At 35.1% G+C, this 18,364-nt stretch overlaps 1 protein-coding gene across 1 annotated transcript in view; it reads left to right on the top strand.

The window, feature by feature from the left end:
• LOC145263927 (uncharacterized) overlaps positions 1 to 18,364 on the top strand; it is a 262,476-nt gene that overhangs the window by 186,657 nt on the left and 57,455 nt on the right. Inside the window, exon 13 of the mRNA XM_080121001.1 lies at positions 5,475 to 5,610. Within this exon, the coding sequence (XP_079977127.1) occupies positions 5,475 to 5,610 (136 nt within the window). The remainder of the gene's footprint in view (positions 1 to 5,474; positions 5,611 to 18,364) is intronic.

Raw genomic sequence — 18,364 nt, 5'->3', positions numbered from 1 at the left:
TATAATAGATGTTGCATGGAAGTTTGGGGCTTTATATAATAGATGTTGCATTGAAGTTTGGGGCTTTATATAATAGATGTTGCATTGAAGTTTGGGGCTTTATATAATAGATGTTGCATTGAAGTTTGGGGCTTTATATAATAGATGTTGCATTGAAGTTTGGGGCTTTATATAATAGATGTTGCATTGAAGTTTGGGGCTTTATATAATAGATGTTGCATTGAAGTTTGGGGCTTTATATAATAGATGTTGCATTGAAGTTTGGGGCTTTATATAATAGATGTTGCATTGAAGTTTGGGGCTTTATATAATAGATGTTGCATTGAAGTTTGGGGCTTTATATAATAGATGTTTCATTGAAGTTTGGGGCTTTATATAATAGATGTTGCATGGAAGTTTGGGGCTTTATATAATAGATGTTGCATTGAAGTTTGGGGCTTTATATAATAGATGTTGCATTGAAGTTTGGGGCTTTATATAATAGATGTTGCATTGAAGTTTGGGGCTTTATATAATAGATGTTGCATGGAAGTTTGGGGCTTTATATAATAGATGTTGCATTGAAGTTTGGGGCTTTATATAATAGATGTTGCATTGAAGTTTGGGGCTTTATATAATAGATGTTGCATTGAAGTTTGGGGCTTTATATAATAGATGTTGCATTGAAGTTTGGGGCTTTATATAATAGATGTTGCATTGAAGTTTGGGGCTTTATATAATAGATGTTGCATTGAAGTTTGGGGCTTTATATAATAGATGTTGCATTGAAGTTTGGGGCTTTATATAATAGATGTTGCATTGAAGTTTGGGGCTTTATATAATAGATGTTGCATTGAAGTTTGGGGCTTTATATAATAGATGTTGCATTGAAGTTTGGGGCTTTATATAATAGATGTTGCATGGAAGTTTGGGGCTTTATATAATAGATGTTGCATGGAAGTTTGGGGCTTTATATAATAGATGTTGCATTGAAGTTTGGGGCTTTATATAATAGATGTTGCATTGAAGTTTGGGGCTTTATATAATAGATGTTGCATTGAAGTTTGGGGCTTTATATAATAGATGTTGCATTGAAGTTTGGGGCTTTATATAATAGATGTTGCATTGAAGTTTGGGGCTTTATATAATAGATGTTGCATTGAAGTTTGGGGCTTTATATAATAGATGTTGCATTGAAGTTTGGGGCTTTATATAATAGATGTTGCATTGAAGTTTGGGGCTTTATATAATAGATGTTGCATTGAAGTTTGGGGCTTTATATAATAGATGTTGCATGGAAGTTTCTTATTCGAAACTTGTCCAAAATGTTAGATTCGCAGCCACGCCTTATGACAATATTGAAATTGCCGCTGAGCTGACTCGCTATGACTTTTAATAAACACGGCAGCATGAAGCCGTTAGAATGTTGGCAGAAGCAATTAGCATCACCGTTGGCTTTTAGCAGGTTGCATCGGGTAGAATTAAACTAATGTACACCAGTTCTGGCTGACTAGATACTTACAAGGTAACCCACCCCTTGCTAGAAAAAAAAAATGGGTTCATATCCCAAATTCAACCTAATAAAAAAAAATATATTGAAAAATCGCAAACTCACAAATTAATCAAGATTTTTTTTTAATTTTAAACCCATTATGACCTGGTTGAACTAATTTGTTCAGTTGTAAATCTATATATCTATAAAAGTGAACGTGTCTGTGTGTATTTCCCTATGCAATAACTCTGTCAATTTAAAGTCTACAGACTTGAAATTTGATATACAGCGTAGTGAGATTTCGGAAAGTCTTTGTAATCTATTTTCGGCCAGAAATTTGGCTGTTAAAGGGTCAAAGTTCAACGATTTGACCTTTGAGAACTCTACCAAACATCTCCGCCAATTTTGGGTATAAACAATTGAAATTTTAGATATAGGTTCCTTGGACATGGATCTAACTTAATAACATACACCTCCAAACACCCGGGCAACGCCGGGTTGAAATGCTGGTGAATGAATATAACAACATAAAGTGGGAATTGATTGTAGGTATTAGTTTAGTATCTAGGTAAATGCCAGATACCTTCCGATTGCAACTGTCCATTGCGTATATTCAGTATGCCACTATCTAAAATTAACAATGAATAATTTTTAATTATCTTCATCATAGTTCAGATCATAATGGGTCAAATATAGAAAATCATTTTTTATGAGTTTTAGCGATTCATGGTATATTGTAGATATTACAAGTTTGATTTTAAAATCTCGTTAATTCGAATTGAGTTGTCTCTCTCTTTATTAAACATGTTGAATCAAAACTTGCTTCCTTATAAAATTTTCTTTGTTTAAAAACTATTTGGTCAGTGTATATAATTTTTGGAATATGACATTTTCGTTTCTTTCTGTATTTTTGTTTTTCAATTACGTTGAATTCTGGACTTGCACTGAAAATTGCAATCTTTCTGCTACTTAGTTGATAATTGCTTGTACTCCCATAGTGTTCATCATTATTGGCTGGCAATAATTCCAGTCTCACTAACAGGGTTGCGGAGTCAAATGATTAAAGTCCGACTCTGACTCCTAGAATTCCTAGGATGTTGACTCCAGCTCTGACCCCGACTCCGACCCCTTGACCCCTATGTGAAAATCTATTCTGCAGATCCATATACTCCAACTCTTACTCAGCAAGCATTTTATAAATACTTTTCATGTATATATTTTTACGTTTAACATTCACTTGTATGATAAATATACTCACATATAAACTAAACCAGCTTTATAGAAAATGTTAAGATAACAAAGATAAAAAAATTTACAATTAAATTTTATTATGCTATCAGTTCAAAAGCGAATACAATATTTAGGGATAGGGAAACCTCGTTAGGCCATGGCATTTTGAAGCCAAACACTTCTCATCTGAAGAGGGGACACACACACCTCCAAACACCCAAAAACAGGGTTATTACTTTGCCCATTTTGTTTTGATCTATCCCCACTCAAGCTCAGGGTTCGAGCCTACCTCCCTCCGAAAACTTTTTTTTTTTTTTTTCCATCATGTTCTATGTTTATTTTTTTTTTTCCCCCGATTTTTTAAAGAAGTTTAACATCTTGTTTTTGTGAACCCCAACACACACACACACACACAAACACCCGAGCACCGCCGGGCACCCCTGCTAGTCTATATATATAAAAGACAAAATGTTTGTGCACGTTTTTTGTATGTCTGGCAAAGGCTTTTTTTCGGGGATGGGGGGGGGTCTCCATAAGGTTACTACTTTTTAGAACTTTTTATATACCGTCTGGATCGTAATATCTACGATTTGCAAACACGCATCGCGTCTAAATTTATTTACATCGACTTTTACAAAATTCTTGCTATTTCAGCCCCTCCTGTGTTGGTTCAGCTTTTTCATATAAATAAAGTGGAAGTAAGTTGAAACGGGAACGCCTTGGCTTTCGTGCCTGGAACGTCCAGAAATCAATAAAGCTTTGGTCTATGCGGGGGAAACAAACCCCTTATATCAGACAATTGCTCTTCTATTTGGACAATTCCCTTTATAAGGGGAGTTGGTTTTTCCCCCTAAATATCTTGGGGAAACAAAACCAGCTAAAGTTGGGTAAACAAACCAAAAAAAAAACTGCCTCGCAATCTTATTAAATTCACACACCTGTCAATTCAGTAATAAATTCAAACGTTTTTCTGTTACTCTCCCTTGCTGGTCGAGCGGGTAACACGTCAGGTTTTTTTTTTCACACTTTATTTTCCACCTTCGCCTCTGGTTCGATCCTACCTACCTACCAAAACTTTTTTTTTTTGTTATCGATTTTTTTTTTTTTTTTTTTTTTTTTAATTTTATCATATTTGTTTTCATCTACCCCTAACATACCTCCAAACACCCATGCAATGCCGGGCATCCCCGCTAGTGAATAAATATTTGAAGTTGTAAAAAATAAACTTGAAGCATAAAAACGTTTTTACAAAATTCCTGAATTTGTCATTAAATAACCCGAAAAGGGTTGATGTGCCATAACGACAACACCAACAGCTAATTCCTAAGTGTATTTTATTTTTACGCGGCTCTTGTTTCTGGGATAGATTTAACATTGAGAACTGTGAAAACAGTCATAATAACTTCTGCGAATTCTTGAAGGACACCTTGTATAAACATTCCGGTTTAATGGGAATTGCACACCTGCAAAACAGAATATTAGTTTTCTCATGCGGCAAGTATATATTTTTAAAATATATTTTTGCAATCAACTGAAGGGTGGGGAAGCTTGCTTATAACTGTGCCAAAATTCTAAACTGTCTTGAAGACGTGTTGAGAATCTTCTGCGCTAGGCGTCACGTCTGTAGATAAAAAAAAACATGCATATTTAATAGGACTGTTTTACAGATGCAACATGAAATTGATTAGTCTAACATCTACATGTGTCTTGTCCTTGTGTAATGTTGTCTAGGACCCAACACTTTGTAGGCTCAGTCACAAAGCAGACAAAAAACAGAAAATAACTTCAACTCGCTTTTTTTGTTGTACAACAACATTTATTTCCTCATTCTCTTGTTATCGCTATGATGTCCCTCATGTGATTGTCTACTCGAACGTCATACCCGGGCAGACCCTGGGTATGGCAGCTGGACTCTGTGCCGACCCACAAGTCCAAAGAGAGCAAGGCCTGGCTTCAGAAAGACTGATACATCTTTGTACCCCTCTCTTACTGCCCGCCTCCTCTCCTGACCTGAACCCGCTAGACTATTTTGTTTGGTCAAATATCGAGAACATCACCAACATGACCTCCCATAATATCAAAGCCAGCCTGATCGCCATCATCTGCAGAGTATTTGCCGAGCTCCTACCGGCGCTTGTAGAAAAGGCATGCTCCAAGTTCCTGATCCGTATCAAGGCTGTGATTGAGGCTGAAGGCAGCTACATTGAATAGATGTCACTTCTACTGCATAAAGTTACTTGAATTGATTATTTTCAATAAAAGTTTTAAAATAAAGCTGTAGTGTTTTTTTTTTCTTTAGGGTGACAATTTTATCATTCGATCTTGTATTTACAGAAAAAAAAACAAAAAAAACTCTTTCCTTCTTATCTGATATTTCCCCAAAAAACATTTCAAGATTATAAAAAACAAGAAATAATTAAATGAGTTTTAATAAATTTTTTTTTATTAAAATATTTGCATCTTCACATGGTTTTAAAACAGTTTTTCTGTTATTCAAAATTTTTAATCTTATTAAAAATGCTTCTAAGCCAAATCTCATTATAATATTTCTCTTTATAATTGTTTATGTTAAAAATTTGTATGAATAAATTCTATTTCAGATTCCTGATTCAGCAATTGCAGAAAATTGTTTTTTCTAGATTTAGAAATGTATAAAAAATAAAAAGAAACATTGTTTCATCTTGATTTTTATTTTTATTTTATCTGAAATTTTCTGACTTGTTTTTTTATTTCTCTTCATTTCCTCTTTTACAATATTTTATTGTATTCCCAGGACGATTATGAAATCATTGGCGATACTGTAAATGGATTTGCTCATCGTGGTCCGACAAGATCTCGGCTGTCAAACGTCCCTCTTTTTAAGCAATTTGAGATGCATATAGTTGGTAACAGTGCTGAATTGCCCCAAGGTTAGTACCCTTTTAATATCTTTGTATCATCTTGTTAGACACATCAGTCGTCAAATGGATATAAATTCAGACTATGGAATTGATAGACCAGATTAAAATTTGCACCATTTTGGGAAATGTACATTATTTCAAGGTCGACAGAAAGATTCCAGAGTTCAACAAGAGACACTGAAAAAAAACGTTGTCATAATAACATTGAAGATAAGAACTGTAATCTAAATAATACTAATTATCAATCCTCACCTGAAATATTCAGAATTGTAAATGTCGTTTATTAAATATATATTTTTATTTTACGAAAGATTAATCTATTGTTATATATATAGTTTTAGGGTAGATTTACCTGAAAATATGTGTGAAGGATTTTGCCTTGGTTATTGGCAGGCGACCCGAGGAAGAGAAACATTCGATGGATTCCACCATTATCTATTGGAACGCATAATGTGTGAGAGGATATCGGTCAAAGGATTGAAACAGTAGATGATAGCAAATGTTAAACATTCCAGTGAGAAAAACATGTTTATATAAATTGTTGCAGAGTCTAGCTGAAACCACTGTCAATAATTTTCCCCACTCTTTATCCGTGCCTAAATCAAAACGTAGATTCCATGTACAAAGCTTCTTTCTTAGAACTGCACGGCTGTGGAACTCTCTGCCGCTTGCCTGTTCCCCACCCCCCACCGAATTCAACTTGGATGTCTTCAAGTCCAACACAAACAAATTCCTGATGAACCGCCCCCTTAAGTGATGACACCTTATCAAATCCCCAATACTATTACTACGATACTATCCAATTGATTACTGTATACACAATAACCCTTATCCCCGAGTGGCTCCTGGGCCTTGATAAGTGGTAGTGACTCCCCCCCCCCTCCCCCATGTAAAAAAAAAAAAAAAAGCGGGGCAGTCGGTTAGGGAGTAGCAAGCCTGACACATCTCTACACCGTCAATATCTAACCCAACCACACATCTTGAGAAATATCAAGATACTAGTAATAGCTTATAATCAGAAGCTGATTTGTCGGTGTGAAATAAAAAACAATATGTCATTTTATAGATCAACAGTGTTGCAATTTATCCCCCTGCCCCACCCACACCCAGAGAAGTTTTTCATCTTCTTGGAATCTGCTCTTCTAACTGACTGCGAATGACTCTAGGAAATGCATGTGCGTCCCTATTTATGTTAAGGTGTATGTGTGGGCGTGGTAACACCTCGTTAACCAGTTTGCACTCAAAGCGAACTGACCTGGCTTGTGACCTCCTGCTAGGATGTAGGTGCACGCGTTGTGAATGGAAGTTATTGAGTTTGAAACTTGTCATACACCACCATGCGTGCACAAAGAGGATCATGTAAGCAGTAAAATATTTGTTTTCCACAAATGAAAAAAAAAGAAAAAAGGACAACTTTTTTTATTTTTTTACAAGAAAGTCGCCACTTATAAAGGCATAGAAGCCACTCAGGGATAAGAGTTATTGCGGGTACAGTAATCAATGGGATAGTATCGTAGTAATCGTTAGTATTGGAGATTTGATAAAGTGTCTTACTTAAGGGGACGGTTTGTCAGGAATTTGTTTATGTTGGACTTGAAGACATCCAAATTGTGGTCAGGTGGAAACAGGCAAACGGAAGAGAGTTCCACAGGCGTGCACTTCTAAGAAAGAAGCTTTGTTCATGGAATCTACGTTTTGATTTAGGCACAGATAAAGAGTGGGGAAAATTAATGACAGTGGTTTCAGCCAGACGGGTATTTTTTCTGAAAGATTGGCGAGAGAGGGACCAGAGATTGGAGCTCAGACGATAAAACAACTTGCCCAATATACATCGTGTTCCATGCAGATTGCAAACTTCTTCGAATGGAAAAAAAATCATATCTTGACAAATAATTGATCTATACGCTAAATTCTAAGTGCAAAAATACACACAAAAAAAGACTATAGACGAGAATAGATTAATCTTTCGTGAAATAAAAATAATACATATTTAATGAACAACATTTACAATTCTGAATATTTGAGGTTAGGGTTAATAATTAGTATTATTTAGATTACAATTGTCACATTTTATGTTATTTTGACAACTTTTTTTTCAGTGTGTCTTGTTGAACTTGGAATCTTTCTGGCGACCATGAAATAATGTACATTTCCCAAAACAGTGTCGGCCAAAGTGGGTTTTATAATCTGGTGTTAGCCAATGTGAATTTTATATTCCGGTGTCGACCAATGTGGTGTATTTATTCTGGTATCGGGAAAGGTGAATGTTTTTATTCGGTGTCGGCCAAGGTGGATTTTATAATCTGGTGTCGGCCAATGTGGATTTTATAATGTGGTGTCGGCCAATGTGGATTTTATAATCTGGTGTCGGCCAATGTGGATTTTATAATCTGGTGTCGGCCAATGTGGATTTTATAATGTGGTATCGGCCAATGTGGATTTTATAATCTGGTGTCGGCCAATGTGGATTTTATAATCTGGTGTCGGCCAATGTGTATTTTATAATCTGGTGTCGGCCAATGTGTATTTTATAATCTGGTGTCGGCCAATGTGGATTTTATAATGTGGTGTCGGCCAATGTGGATTTTATAATCTGGTGTCGGCCAATGTCGATTTAATAATCTGGTGTCGGCCAATGTGGATTTTATAATGTGGTGTCGGCCAATGTGGATTTTATAATCTGGTGTCGGCCAATGTGGATTTAATAATCTGGTGTCGGCCAATGTGGATTTAATAATCTGGTGTCGGCCAATGTGGATTTTATAATCTGGTGTCGGCCAATGTGGATTTTATAATGTGGTGTCGGCCAATGTGGATTTTATAATCTGGTGTCGGCCAATGTGGATTTTATAATCTGGTGTCGGCCAATGTGGATTTTATAATCTGGTGTCGGCCAATGTGGATTTTATAATGTGGTGTCGGCCAATGTGGATTTTATAATGTGGTGTCGGCCAATGTGGATTTAATAATCTGGTGTCGGCCAATGTGGATTTAATAATCTGGTGTCGGCCAATGTGGATTTAATAATCTGGTGTCGGCCAATGTGGATTTAATAATCTGGTGTCGGCCAATGTGGATTTAATAATCTGGTGTCGGCCAATGTGGATTTAATAATCTGGTGTCGGCCAATGTGGATTTTATAATCTGGTGTCGGCCAATGTGGATTTTATAATCTGGTGTCGGCCAATGTGGATTTTATAATCTGGTGTCGGCCAATGTGGATTTTATAATGTGGTGTCGGCCAATGTGGATTTTTTAATGTGGTGTCGGCCAATGTGGATTTTATAATGTGGTGTCGGCCAATGTGGATTTTATAATGTGGTGTCGGCCAATGTGGATTTTATAATGTGGTGTCGGCCAATGTGGATTTTATAATGTGGTGTCGGCCAATGTGGATTTTATAATCTGGTGTCGGCCAATGTGGATTTTATATTCTGGTGTCGGCTAATGTGGAATTTATAATCTGGTGTCGGCCAATGTGGATTTTATAATGTGGTGTCGGCCAAGGTGGATTTTATAATCTGGTGTCGGCCAATGTGGATTTTATAATCTGGTGTCGGCCAATGTGGATTTTATAATCTGGTGTCGGCCAAGGTGGATTTTATAATGTGGTGTCGGCCAATGTGGATTTTATAATCTGGTGTCGGCCAATGTGGATTTTATAATGTGGTGTCGGCCAATGTGGATTTTATAATGTGGTGTCGGCCAATGTGGATTTTATAATCTGGTGTCGGCCAATGTGGATTTTATAATCTGGTGTCGGCCAATGTGGATTTTATAATCTGGTGTCGGCCAATGTGGATTTTATAATCTGGTTTCGGCCAATGTGGATTTTATAATCTGGTTTCGGCCAAGGTGGATTTGATAATCTGGTGTCGGTCAATGTGGATTTTATAATCTGGTGTCGGTCAATGTGGATTATACAATCTGGTGTCGGCCAATGTGGATTTTATAATCTGGTGACAACCAAGGTGGATTTTATAATCTGGTGACAACCAAGGTGGATTTTATAATCTGGTGACAACCAAGGTGGATTTTATAATCTGGTGACAACCAAGGTGGATTTTATAAACTGGTGTCGGCCACGGTGGATTTTATAAGCTGATGTCAACCAAGGTGGATTTTATAAGCTGATGTCGGCCAAAGTGAATTTTATAAGCTTGTATCGGCCAAGGTGGATTTTATAAGCTTGTATCGGCCAAGGTGGATTTTATATGCTGATATCGGCCAAGGTGGATTTTATAAGCTGGTATCGGCCAAGATGGATTTTATAAGCTGGTGTTGGCCAAGGTGGATTTTATAAGCTGATGTCGGGCAAAGTGGATTTTATAAGCTGGTGTTGGCCAAGATGGATTTTATAAGCTGGTGTTGGCCAAGGTGGATTTTATAATCTGGTGTCGGCCAAGGTGAATGTAATAATCTGGTGTTTGCCAAGGTGAATTTTATAATCTGGTGTCAGCCAAGGTGGATTTTATAATCTGGTGTCGGCCAAGGTGGATTTTATAAGCTTGTATCGGCCAAGGTGGATTTTATAAGCTTGCATCGGCCAAGGTGGATTTTATAAGATTGTATCGGCCAATGTGGATTTTATAATCTGGTGTCGGCCAATGTGGATTTTATAATCTGGTGTTGGCCACGGTGGATTTTATAATCTGGTGTCGGCCACGGTGGATTTTATAATCTGGTGTCGGCCACGGTGGATTTTATAATCTGGTGTCGGCCACGGTGGATTTGATAATCTGGTGTCGGCCAATGTGGATTTTATAATCTGGTGTCGGCCAATGTGGATTTTATAATCTGGTGTCGGCCAATGTGGATTTTATAATCTTGTGTTGGCCAATGTGGATTTTATAATGTGGTGTCGGCCAAGGTGGATTTTATAATCTGGTGTCGGCCAATGTGGATTTTATAATCTGGTGTCGGCCAATGTGGATTTTATAATCTGGTGTCGGCCAATGTGGATTTTATAATCTGGTGTTGGCCAATGTGGATTTTATAATCTGGTGTTGGCCAATGTGGATTTTATAATCTGGTGTTGGCCAATGTGGATTTTATAATCTGGTGTTGGCCAATGTGGATTTTATAATCTGGTGTTGGCCAATGTGGATTTTATAATGTGTTGTCGGCCAATGATATTTTATAATCTGGTGTCGGCCAATGAGGATTTTTTTTAAAGTGGTGTTGATAATGTTGATTTTCCGAAGTAACTTTACAGTTCATGTTTACGAATATCGTCTCTCAGATTATATCCTAAAGGAAGCAAATAGCACGTGTCTTTGAATGTCGCGTATTTAATTATTTTGGTGTGGTGCAGTTAGGCAAAATACAATTGCTTTGTATAATGTAATTAATGGAGAAAAAAGAAAAAGGTAAGGATTTGCTTACAAATACTCTTGAACAATTGCAGGTGTGATTCCAATTATGATACACCGTACATACGCACACCTGGAAAAATAGTCTTGTCCTCCCCCGCCACAACCAAAACATAATAAAAATGATGGCACCACATGGCGACTTTTAATTTTTTTCTCATAACAATCCTGGTTGTCTGGAAGTTACCAATTCTTATTTCATATTAATATTTTTTTTTTTTTGCCCAACATATAGTTAATATTTTTGTTTTCTTGTTCTCTCTCTCTCTCAACAATGGATTCATCCTATCTTTCCATGAAGAAATCTAAAACAATTATAGCTATTTGAAAGCAAACAATTTTAAATGCTAAAAATATTTAATTTCACTAACGTCTATTCTATACAAAAATAATTCAAGTTTGCTGGGTTCGTCTGAAAAGTTGCAAACAATTTGTTAATTCCAAAAATAATTTTTTTTTTCTTACAAGGAAGTCACGACTTATTAAAGCCAAAGGCCATTTAAGGGTAAGGGTTAACGAGTGTACAGTGATCGTTAGTAGTTGAAAGTGAGTAGAACTTGTTTACATTGGACTTGAAACTGACCGTCTTGTAGTTAATGGCGAATCCCTAAAAAAAAAAAAATTATGATAGTTTAAAATTAGTTTATTTGAGGCCATCTCCCCCAAAATGAGCAAGACGGCAGCCATATTGGTTGGCAGTTAAAAGCCGTAAGGTGAGTTAATATTTAAAATGAAATAAAAAATACATTTAAAACTACTTAAATCACCAAAAAATGAAGGTAAATTGCAAAGTGACTGTTATTGACGATGGTAACATTTATTTATTGTATGTTTGATTTTTTACCATTTTTTTGGAATTGCTGTGTATTGTAAAACAAACCCCAAATTTTGTTTTGAAAACTTGAATTTTGTCTGAAGAAGGCCTTGAAAAACTTTGAAAAATCCTTGAAAATCTGTACGAACCCTGAATTATTGTTTTTTTTCTAGAGGAAAAAATCGTCTTTATTTCAATAATATAGAGATTTTTTTTTTTTTTTAAATAAATGTTCAGTTTTTTTTTTTTTTTTTTTTTTTTTTTTTTTAGATGATTGTTTATTTTTATTTTTTTATGTTTTTTATCCCAAACAAAGTGTATTGCCACTAAGATGTTCATGGCTACTAATTTAGACAATATTTACAGGGGACTATGTGGGAAGTTGAGCAGCAAAATGTATGTCAAGAAGGGCACAAGTGCTATGAGTTCATCAGAACACATTCCATTGAAGTACTGGTAAAAGAGACCCACGGGTGCAACATCATCAATAGGACGGCTTACGGTTTCCCTCCTCTTATCCATTTGCCTTTCGAGAACGAAAAGTACATAAGCTTTTTTTTTTTATAATGCATCTTTATGCTAATATGATTTTATATGCTAATATAGCACACACAGTAGTTCTTAATGGTAAGGTTTTATTATTTATTCATTTACATATATGGTGGGACGCTTAATCGAGAATCGGAAAACTCTAACCCTTTGGGAGTATCGGAATCGGAAAAAAAATTGCGCCTATTTTCCGATGCTAGAAACAATTTCTTTAATTATCTTTCCTTAGTTGATTTTGTTTAAAACAAAATCTTCCACTGCTTGTAGTAATAATAAAAAAAATAAATATTGATTGATTTTGAGCTACCAGAAAAACTAAAAACTATAGATTATCGCTACAAGTGTGTTTTTACGTTTGAGATTATATATTTACGCTTACCATGCGTTTTTATGGTTAAAAAAAAAAAAAAACATTTTACAGTTAAATATTTAGACACAAAGAATCGGAATTGGTAATTGTACTGGAATCTGGAATTTAGTATGGAAACAATAAAAATATTGGAATCATCCCATCATTTATATATATATATATATATATATATATATATATATATATATATATAAATAAATAAAATGAACTCATTTTTTCCTGTCTGATTTTGACATTAATAGGATTAAAAATCAAGATATTTCATGCAAATATAATATGCACAAACGGCAGAACAATATCTGAGGTGTGTTATAGGCTTATTATTTCTCAAATTCCTCGATAATCTTAAATTTCTATACTTTTTCTGCTGAGAAGTCACGACCAAAATCGGTTAAGATCAATGGAAGTGGTAAAATATTTTCTCTCTAATAAATTCCTCCTCCCCCTGCCACCACTTAACACCGTTTGGGGATCGTTCACAAGGAACAGTTGAGAAGAGAACACCGGTTTGGCTTCGTAGTTCTTTCATGTGAAGTTATTTAAAATCACTAAACTAAGCTGCAGTGCTCTGTGGCGTAGTGGTTAGCGTGCTGGACAATTCACATTATATTTTCACGTTCGCGCCGACCTACCGTAGTCGTTTTTTTTTTTTTTTTTTTTTCCTAAACAACTGGAATGGACTTTTCTTGGTGGCCGAACTGTTAACGTTGCAGATGTTTTTTTTTTTTTGTTTTTTTTCACACTTTATTTTCCTACTTTTACTCATGACTCCGGGTTTGATCCTTCTTACTTACCTACCATAACATTTTTTAAAACTCCTCTTCCCCCCCCCCCCCCCGTCCCGGAAACAAACACTCGGGCAACGCCGGGTACCCCCGCTAGTATATATATATATATATATATATATATATATATATATATATAAATGATTAAAATTCCCACGCTAAGTCTGAATTTAAAAAACAAAAAAAAAAAACAATAAATAAAACAATGACAAAAAAGAACAAATGAAAATTGGTAGTAATAATAAAAAAATAAATATTCATTGATTTTAAACTACCAGTAAAACTAAAATTTATAGATCACCCAACAAGTGTGCTTTTACATTTGAGAAAATATATGTACATTTAACATGTTTTATAATAAGGGGAGGGGGGGGGGGCAATTTTATAGTTAAACTAGCTGGCCGCCCGGCATTGCCCAGTCATACAATGCACTTAAAAATAATATTTTAATTTATGCAGACTGCATATGTAATATTATTATAGAATCATCGATCCTCTATTGATTATTATATATCACGAGGAATAATTTGCCCGGCGGATTAAGTTGCAAAAATAATACAAAAAAAAAAAAAAAACATGATAATGTCGTCCATCAAATTCCGTCTGTGTTTGTTTACAATATCACGTCAGCTGATATTTGGGCTTAACGATGAATGCCCTGGAAAAGTTACTTCTGATTAATGTTTAGTTTTAAAATATGTAAACAAAGAAATGATTTGCAGCAATTTTAAATGGTACCTCTTCTTTTATCGTAAATTAAACTCATTAATAAGAAAAAATTAAAATAAAATGGTGAGGTCCACCCGGGCTTGAACAAGGGGATCATTCAATGAGTAGTTGAATGCTCGACCACTGAGCTATATTTCCAGGCAACAATAAATCTGTTTTTTTTTTTTTTTTTTTTTTAAGAAATAATTTGTTGAAATTTTATTATCTCCCTTGACCGATGTAATGTAAAATATTCCCCTGTAAAAGTTATTCTTTTTTATCTATAAGAAAAAGACTATTTTTAGGATCAGATTTTTTTTGATTTTCAATACTTATCTATGTAAAAACACTGCCAGGCATATAAATTAGTTTTATGCAAAATTTGCAGAAGGTCGGATCAATCGTTTCGGAACCTATGAAGAAGGAAAGAACTCACGCACACACGCACAAAGTGACTTTTATGTAATCGAGATATTTAGACATTTATAAAGAATCGGTAATTGTATTGGAATCATCCTATCACTAATATATATATATATATATATATATAAAAGTGAAAATGTCTGTCTGTCTATCTATGTACATTTCCCTATACAGTAACTCTGTCAATTTTTAGTCTACAGACTCGAAATTCGATATACAGGGTAGTAAGATTTGGGAAAATCTTTGTAATCCGTTTTCAGCCAGAAATTTGGCTGTTAAGGGGTCAAAGTTCAACGATTTGATCTTTGAGAACTCTACCAAACTGTTTTGCCAATTTTGGATCTAAACACTTGAAATTTGTGATATAGGTTCCTTGGACATGGATCTAACTTAATAACTTGATTTGAGCCCAAAACAATAAATGTTAAGGGGTCATAATAGGGGTCAAAGTTTTAAAAAATTTGACCTCTGCGGTCTCTACCTAATTACTTGGACAATTTCTAGTCTAAACGTTTGAAATTTTACCTAAAGGGTTTTTAGAGATAGGTCAAGCTTTTTGATCGGTTTGGGTTGAAAATTTGAGCTACCAATATATAAATGTATGTATGTTTGCCTAAAACTTTCGACAGAGGCAACGGATTTTCACAAGATCAGTATCGTTTTGGAGATGACAAATATCGAAAAATTGTTAAAAAAAATTAATTTCTTCACCCTCAACTGGGCACTTTTCTACAGGGAGGGGTTGCTTTTTTTCCCTCAATATTTTTGAAAGTCATCCCCTCTTTTCGATTGTCTAACCTTAATTAAAACCTACGTCACTTCCAGTTTGACGGTAGTCATAACAGCAAAGACATCACGTTTTTTTCCCGTTCTTTTTTTCCTTCGCAGTATGGGTTTGAGCCTGCCTTCCTACCACCACTTTTTTTTTTTTTTTTTTTGCTCAACACAAACTTCCTAACACCCGGGCAACGCTGGGCACCCATGCTAGTATATATATATATATATATAATGACTACTTTTTAAAAAAATTTATATATTAGTGAAATAGTAGACTGTGTTTACATTTTATGATTGGAAGTGTTATTTTGTAGAACCATGAATTTAACAGTTGCAGGCTTTTAAATCTCTGCGCCAGTTCCATCAAAGCCACCTTTGACTCTTTCCTCCAGGCTATCAGCAATTGACACACGAACAGAAGGAAAATAAGTACCTATGAACACCATGTCGGCAGGTGTTCAGAGTTGGCAGTCGGTTTTTAACGACAGGAAGTTGGAATGATGCATTTTTGCTAAAGTTGACAGTTTTTTTTTAATTCAATAAAGACATCCTTGACTTTGCAGACTAGCATCTTTGCTCCAGGCCATAAAAAGTTTCAGACAAAATTGAAGAATTTGTTTATGGAATAGTGGATAAACATGGAAACAGACTAGTAGAAATATGGATACAAACACATCATTATAGTTGAACCAAAATATTTTGATCTATTTATTTGATAAAAAATAAATAAATACGGTCAAATGAATCGACTTAAATATTTAACTTTAATGATGTTCCCATCTAATTTTCCATGTGTATGTATACGTATGTATGGCGATATATATATATATATATATATATATATATATATATATATATACAAACATACATATAACGCATTTGGTCGAAGAATGACATAAGCGCCACTTGATACTTTCCACAATGATTTTTCGCAATGTAATTTCACATTTTCCAGAATAATGTGAATATTAACGCAACCTTTTCCGGGCCACCTATTTTTATGAAACATTTTTTTCTTGCAAGAACATGCTTCTCCAAACCTGCGCTTTCCTACAATGCATTTTGATGAACTACTGACATATTCTTCTACGCTATTTCGCTTCTGTTCTGCGGTTTCTCTTTCCCACTGTTCAACCTTCCTTGTTCTCTTTTTTCCATATTTGAAGGGGCGTTACAAAATTAAAATTTCTTTAGATGTTCGACTTTAATGAACAGCAATGATGCTAGTGCTCGTTGATTAGCAAGTCTGGAAATATCAAAACACTTATTTTTTTATATTTTTTTTTTTTTTTACATAGGCATCACGTCTTATCAAGGCCAAGAGGCAACTCGAGGATAAGGGTTAAAGAGCGTACAGTAGAAATTGGACAATATAGTAACCGTTAGTAATGGAGATTCGGTAAATTTGTTAACTTATACGGAACGGCTCATCAAGAACTTGTTTACGTTAGACTTGAAGACAACCATATTGTAGTCAGCTGGAAAGCAGGAAAACGGAAGACAATTCCCTAGGTGTGCACTTTTAAGAAAGAAGCTTTGTTCATGAAATCTACGTTTAGGTTTAGGCACAGATAAAGAGTGGGGGAAATTAGTGATAGTGTTTTCTGCTAGATGGGTGTTTCTTGTGAAAGTTTGGCGAGGGGAGACCATAGATTGGAGCTCAGGCGAGCACTGTCCATGTAAATAAAGATAACTTTAAATTCAATAATGATTTTTTGTGATTCTCCTTGATATTTTACGACAAAAATCTCAAAAGTTCAACTTTTGGTGCTTATGTTCTTCAACTGAATCCGTTTATAAAAGTGACATTTTAATGTTAAACATTACATATTTTTAAGTCGATTTATAACTGCCCCCAAAAATACGGGCGCCGACTCTTCTACATAAAGTATACACGGGGCCATTTCTTTTGGGTCAACTTGTATTTAAAACCCGCTGAGTCATGTCATGTGATCTTGACGTCAGCAAGCTGTAATGGCAGTCTGAATTTAAAAAACATTGTTGTTATCGGTAAAAAAAAATTTAACCCTCACACAAGCTAAACTATGAACTTCTACACTATGACAATGCTACCAAAGTTATTAGCACGTTAAAAATAGTTAGATACGATAGTTAAACGAAAAATAACAAGCAAAAAATGTGAAGTAAAAAAAAAAAATACGCTTACAAAAAATATTAATGATCGAAGTTTTTACAAAAAAGCAAACCCAGACGCCATTTTCTCTTTTAGTAACACTCTTTAGAGTAAGGAAGACGAAGTGTGAGAGAGAGAGAGACACACGCAAACAAAGTGAGAGAGAAAAAAACGTTAACTTTTTCACCCCGAAATCGACAATGTTCGACCGGGGGGGTGGTCAACAACGCATGCGTCAGATGACTTCATGACGTCGTGACCTGATTTACTTTAAATAGTTGAAAAACCAAACAAATTTCATATACGTTGCTTTAGCTCAGGTAGTTAAAGCCTTGGTTCATTATCTAAACGTTTTGGATTCGAATCATGGTGTGAGATGGGTTTTTTTTTTTTTTTCGATTTTTTAAATTTAAATATTGAACCCTGTCATATTATTTAAGCCATTTTTCACGTAACGTTCGTTTTCCTGTTTTTTTTTTTTACTTCGCTTATTCTTAGCGACACCCCAAAACACCCGGGTACCCACCGATTTTTTAAATTTAAATATCGAAACAGGCTTATTTCCGCCATTTTTCACGTGTTCGTTTTTCTGTTTTCATCGTTCGTTTGCCTTATGTTAGTTTTTTTTTTTTTTTGATGTTTTGATTACCCCCCTCCGCTTAATTAAAACGTTTTCTTTTCTTACTTCGCTTATAACAATGCTTACATCGTCATAACGCTCGACGACTTTCAAACATCTTTTACTTATTCGCTTATAACAATGCTTCATTCTGGCTGGCCGATTTTATTTTCAAACTTCGCCTCAGGGCTTCGGCTTCGATCCCCCCCCCC

The sequence above is a fragment of the Euprymna scolopes genome, chromosome 39, assembly GCF_053919585.1.
Source record: "Euprymna scolopes isolate OS-2025 chromosome 39, ASM5391958v1, whole genome shotgun sequence".
NCBI classification, from domain to species: Eukaryota; Metazoa; Mollusca; class Cephalopoda; order Sepiida; family Sepiolidae; genus Euprymna; species Euprymna scolopes.
This window is presented reverse-complemented; position numbering and strand designations above follow the sequence as displayed.